Source organism: Suncus etruscus, chromosome 2, assembly GCF_024139225.1.
Source record: "Suncus etruscus isolate mSunEtr1 chromosome 2, mSunEtr1.pri.cur, whole genome shotgun sequence".
NCBI classification, from domain to species: domain Eukaryota; kingdom Metazoa; phylum Chordata; class Mammalia; order Eulipotyphla; family Soricidae; genus Suncus; species Suncus etruscus.
This window is the reverse complement of record NC_064849.1, coordinates 93,481,958-93,487,957: the sequence shown is the minus strand read 5'-3', so window position 1 is coordinate 93,487,957 and position 6,000 is coordinate 93,481,958. Positions and strand designations below refer to the sequence as shown.

At 50.4% G+C, this 6,000-nt stretch overlaps 1 protein-coding gene across 1 annotated transcript in view; it reads left to right on the top strand.

The window, feature by feature from the left end:
- Nucleotides 1–708: 708 nt before the first annotated feature.
- ADAMTS16 (ADAM metallopeptidase with thrombospondin type 1 motif 16) overlaps nucleotides 709–6,000 on the top strand; it is a 57,278-nt gene continuing 51,986 nt past the window's right edge. The window contains exons 1-3 of the mRNA XM_049769027.1: nucleotides 709–804; nucleotides 893–986; nucleotides 4,221–4,546. Of these exons, the coding sequence (XP_049624984.1) occupies nucleotides 709–804; nucleotides 893–986; nucleotides 4,221–4,546 (516 nt within the window). The remainder of the gene's footprint in view (nucleotides 805–892; nucleotides 987–4,220; nucleotides 4,547–6,000) is intronic.

Here is a 6,000-nt window from a genome sequence, read left to right as displayed (position 1 = left end):
TCAAAAACAAAAATAAACAAAAATAGGAACACCCAATTATCGTCTATTTCCCCAAATGAGCCTTGTGTAAGTTAATATGTGTAACATATTTAACTTAAACTTAGTTCCTTTTCAGTTGCATATATATATGTATAACATATGTATACATATATGTATATATCATATATATGATAACATATATATATGTTATCCCTCCCCCAATTCCATATGCTAATATCACCTGGATGGTCAGACCCACCCACACCTGGGAGTGGTCTGTGGTTGGAATAAAGATGTTGCCTGGGGGGAAGGGGGAGAGAAAGGCAGTAAGGGATCATGGAGGACAACAAGAAAGAGGCTGCATGAAAATCTTAGCTTAGAAACTGGAGAGCCTGGCTAGGGAACCCTAATGGACACTGAGTCCTGCGCACAGCAAGTGCTCCCCCAGTCGGCCCAGCACCCACCCTAACCCCGCCTGCACTCCAGCCGCTGTCCAGGCGCCTCTGACCGCGAATTCGCCTGAGTAATGCGCTCCGGGGCCCCTTTGCCCTGCCTCTGCCCCCCCACCCCCGCCCGCGCCTCCCCGCTCCCCGCCTCGCCTGAGTCCCTCCCGCGTCGCCTCTCCGCCCCCCCCCCCCCCAGCGCACTCATAAGCCCCGCGCGGGGCGCAGAGTCACTGCCTGGCGGCCACCGAGTTCCACAAGGCCAGGCCCTCGGAGCTCCGCGATGATGCCGCGCGCGCTCCCCTCGAGGGTGCGGGGATGCGGGGCGGGGCGCACCCCCAGTTGCGCGGGGTTCTGGGTGCTGCTGCTGCTGCTGACACAGGTGGGTCCCCAGATCTGGGAACCGGATCCCTGTGGTGCTCCCAGCCACCCGGACCAATCTCACGACGCATTCCGCTGTCTCCCCACAGGTGCTTGCGTGCGCCCTGACACCCGCAACCTCTGCGTCCCGGAACTCGGGCTCCCCAAGGCCTTCCCATCCCGAGGGCTGGGTGGAAAAGGGAGGTAAGTCTGTTCGTGGGGGCCATGAGGGTCTAAGGGCTCGGTCCTGCCCAGGGCGCAGGGCATACACTGTACTCACTGATTTATGGAGTGACCTGAACGGTCCTAGTGCTGGAGGGAGAGAGTACCTAGGTGCAGACCACGAGGGCGATTTACTGCCATCTCTGGTGAAGCTGTATTGGCTTCCACTGTAACTGCTTTTTCATTTCATTTTATTTATTTGTTTGTTTATTTATTTATTCATTTATTTATTGGTTTTGGAATCGCACCCGGCGGCACTCGGGGATTACTCCTGGCTCTGCGCTTAGAAATTGCTCCTGGCAGGCTATGGGATGTCGGGAATCAAACCCGATCCATCCTGGGTCGTCCACATGCAAGGCAAACGCCCTACCGCCCCCTCCTTTTGCATTTTAAGGAGTGGAGCCAGAGCCTCTTATTTACATCCAAGCACCTGGCTCCTCTATCCTACTCCTGCTGCGCCTCCTTCCTCTCCCTGCTGGCTTTTAAACCCCATTGTCTCTAGGGTCTTCTGAGACCTCACTGCTGATGGCCTCAGGAAGCTAAGATCCCCTGGTGCAAGGGGCTGGGAATGCCAGTTTTGTGGCTTCATAAGCACCATGCAGGAGATGAAAACAAGCCTGAGCCTTTTGAGGTGTGGAACAAGTTGAATGTCCACCCCTTGGGCGCTTGGGAAATGATTACCAGTCTCCCCAAGGAATGAACGAATTCTTGGGGCAATCTGGGAAGATGGTGTGGTTGGAACCAGAGCTGACCCCTCTGTGCTATTGGTTGCAAAGCGGTAAAGTGGCATCTATTAAATGCCTACTGTTTGCACGTTTCTAACCTGTGTGGCTGATGTTAAGTGAGAATCATGACTCAGGAAAGGTTTGATTTCGTGATCATAGCTTCTGTTGGTGGTGCTGAGGCTTAAAGCCAGGTAAGTCTCCAGAGCTACAATTTTGGCCAATCCCAGCATATTTTTAGAAAGAGATATATAGATAATTAAAGAATTTAAAACCTGCCATTGGCAAATAGACATTGTTTATCTTGATTTAAAAAAAAAATCACACTCAAACCAGAATTTAAGAGATGGCACCAACATTGTCTTCAATTGAGTGTCTAAGAAAGTAAGAATCTGAACGCCAGAGGGCGCCAATGCAAATTCCAAAGAAGGCAAACAATATTTGTGAGAGAAAGTTCCTCTTGGAGTTCCATCTTCTTTATTCTTTCTCTCCCCGTGCATGCTACAATGTGATGACTCGCATTAGTGGGGACGACCCCGTTTAATTTATTTAGAAGACTTTTGTGAAAATTCTAGTTCTCTAGAAGAGATAGGAGAGGAGTGAAGGTACTTTCCTTGCAAGTAGTTGACCCAGATTTGAATTTCCAGCACCTCATATGGGTCCCTCCAAAAAAACATTCAGGGTCAGGAGCTACCCCTGAGCGAGCACCTCTAGGTGTGGCTCAAGAGCCAAAGAAAATTAGTATTTTTTTTTTTTTTGGTTTTTGGGCCACACCCGGTGACGCTCAGGGGTTACTCCTGGCTATGCGCTCAGAAGTCGCTCCTGGCTTGGGGGACCATATGGGACGCCGGGGGATCGAACCATGGACCGTCCTAGGGTAGCGCAGGTAAGGCAGGCACCTTACCTTTAGCGCCACCGCCCGGCCCCGAAAATTAGTATTTTTAAACAAATTCTTAGTTCTCAAAATCACTGGTCTTCTGGAAAACCTTGGAGCTCATAGGCAGTGAGTGGACTTCTATGGTGGAGTTTCCTACAGGATTGAGCCATGCCCAGGGGATGCCACGGCTTCCTGTTCATTTTCCCTTAGCAGACAACCCAGAGCTGGACTCTCCTGCAGCTAGTCTGCCAGGAGGCCACCCCAGCTCAGCCTATATCACTACAGTGTTTCCATGACAACCAATTACCTCGGTCAGATCCTGGGATGAATCATGACCTATTTGTCACATTCTAGAATGAACCATGTCCTATGAGGCCTGGATTCAGGGCCCCCCGCATCCTCTCTTCCCTGTGTGCATGCCAGGATTGCATATGGCCAGGGTGGGGAGAGACCTCAAGGGAGTTACTGGGTGCCACTGGGTGCTTTGTGCTTTCACAAACTGTTAGGTTACACCTTCTTTTATCAAAAACAAAGATAATCCCTGGTTCCTTTGTATGTTTGTTTATAACATGGATTTATCCCAAAACAGAGTTTATCTTACTTTTAAACCTGGAAGGGACTGGCTCAGGATAGCCTGAGCTATCTGTCCTTGCATGGTCCTTATTGTCCCATCCAGGGGTGGTCTCTGTACTCAATAAAAACAGTTCTGGCAGGAAACTTGCTGGATATACAAGGTAGAAGACTGCCAGACTATAGGTGTTTCACCCTCAACCTGGTTTGGATTATTTTATGTGCAACCCCGATTCAGATTGGGTCACCTGGTCTTAGAGATACAGCATGGGGTAGGTGATTTTATAACAAATAACCTCAGCTCAGCAGCTTCTGGCTGGAATCCTAGACTCCCACCCGCTTCAGAAAAAAGGAGGTTTTGCTTACTCTGAGTATTTGTTATACATAATCTCTATTACACAGTCAACCTTTGACATTGTGCTTTGGTCTCTGAGCTTTGTTTGACACATAATTTAATGACTGAATCGCATAGTCATTCATTTTCTTAACACATCATTGAGTGGAACTATGTAGCAATAGAATCACTAAGAATTGTACACCATCTGAATTATGCATCAGAGTCTTATGGCTGGAGCCATAACATAGAGGGGAGGGCACTTATCTTGCATGAGGCCAACTGGGGTTCAATTCCCAGCATTCCCTATGGTCCCAGGAGCACCACCACAGTGATTCCTGAGCGCAGAGCCAGGAGTAACCTCTAGAAACTGCCAGATGTGCCCAAATAGAAGAAAAGAAAATAAGTTTCACATAGTTGTTGGAACATTGGGGGAATCATGAAATCATCCGTGATCATTCCCTTCTGGACATTTAAATTCACACTGTCAATGGGATTGGTCACATGGTTATTCCTTGTGGGGGCTTTGAAGCCCCCCACAAGTTTGCCTTCATAGTAAACCAGGGGCTCCCGGGAAGGGCAGAGAACTGGCCTACTCAGTGTGGGCTGAGCTGCCAGGATTCTTTTGGAGCTTGGTTTCACGTGGCTGCAGGGAGCACATCCCAGTTGTGTCTGGGACCCTGCACTGACCATTGTCCATCTGTTGCCCACAGAATACGAGCTGGTGAGCCCCTACGAGGTGGACCACAAGGGCGCCTATGTGTCCCATAAAGTGGCACATCCCCACCGGAGGAAGAGGACCCTGGCTCGGCACCTGCCTGATGCGCTCCACCTGCGGCTCACGGGCTTCAGGCAAGAATTCCTGCTCGACCTGACAGTGGCCAACAGCCTGGTGGTCCCCGGGCTGCGCGTGCACACGCTGGGCCAGGGTGGGCGGCGCTCTGTGAGGCCCTTCCCGCCCGACCAGTTCTGCTTCTACCAGGGCTCGCTGCGCTCCCATGGCAACTCCTCTGTGGCCCTATCCACCTGCACCGGCCTGGTAAGTCTGGGCAACCACGGCAGGAAGCGGGAGGACAAAGGGCCAGCTGAGTCCAGGGGGTGGCTGCTCAGGTCCTCCTCTGGAGAGCCAGGATGGACTGCACAGAGGAGAGAGCAAATGGGCACAGGCGGCCTCTCTGGACTGGCATTTGATGCTCCCGGATTGGCTCAAATATACATTTCTGGGGCTGGGTAGGTGGCGCTGGAGGTAAGGTGTCTGCCTTGCAAGCGCTAGCCAAGGAAGGACCGCGGTTCGATCCCCCGGCGTCCCATATGGTCCCCCCAAGCCAGGGGCGATTTCTGAGCACATAGCCAGGAGTAACCCCTGAGCATCAAACGGGTGTGGCCCAAAAACCAAAAAAAAAAAAAATATATATATACATTTCTCCAGAGCTGATCCTTGACCTAGGCTAGGTCTGCACCTGAGTCCCAGACACTACTGTAATGTTCACACACAGAACTGTTCCACATAGAGGCACAGACAATTGTTCCCCTTATGGATAGACACATAGACAACTGTCCCCTTTACCTTTATGAACAGACACACAGACAACTCTTTCCCTATGGACAGACACACAGACAACTATTTTCCTTATGTACAGACACGTAGACAACTGTCCCACATGGACAGAGACAAGGACAATTGTCTATAGTTGTCTCATTAAGGACAGAAAGACAACTGTCCCCCTTGTGGACAGACACACAGACATTGTCCTCTTTATGGGTAGGCACATAGACAACTGTCCCCCCATGGACAGACACACAGAAAACTGGCCCACATGGACAGTTGATCCACAAACAGTTGTGCCATCTAAGGACAGAGACAACAGACACACAGACAACTGTCCCATATAAGAACGGATCCACAGACAACTGTCCCACATGGACTAACTCATCCTACCTTGACTAGCCTTGTGAGTTCCAGGATCTGAATCTTGGGATATCAGGGGCTTCTTCGGCCCATATGGGGCTGGAGCTGACTCAGGTATCCCTATAGAGAAGAACCTTCATGCTGCACCCCTTTTCCCTGATCAATGCAGACATTCAATTAATTGCTTAGAGGCTGCCAGTGGCCCCCTTGCTCACTCCCAGGAGTGAATCTCTGGCTGTGCTGAGAATTAAATGCATCCCTCGAGCTGAAATCTGTAAAGCTTGTGGTTTGCTTTTTTCTTTCCTTTTAATTATTTTTGGTGGGAGGAGCCACACTCAGCAGTGATTAGAGCTTGCTCTGTCTGCATGTGGAGATCACTCCTGGAAGTGCTCAGGCTTGTTCCTATTTTGTATTTGGGGAGAACTCCTGGAGGTGCTCAGAAATTGCTCCTTTACCATGACAATGAATATGGTTCCTGGAGCCCCTTTCAGCTCAGTCAGGAGATTGCCCTGAGTACTGTGATATGTGGGTGTGGCCCCAACACCAGGTGGGGGGAAATAACCAGAAGAAATGGAAGCCAAGTG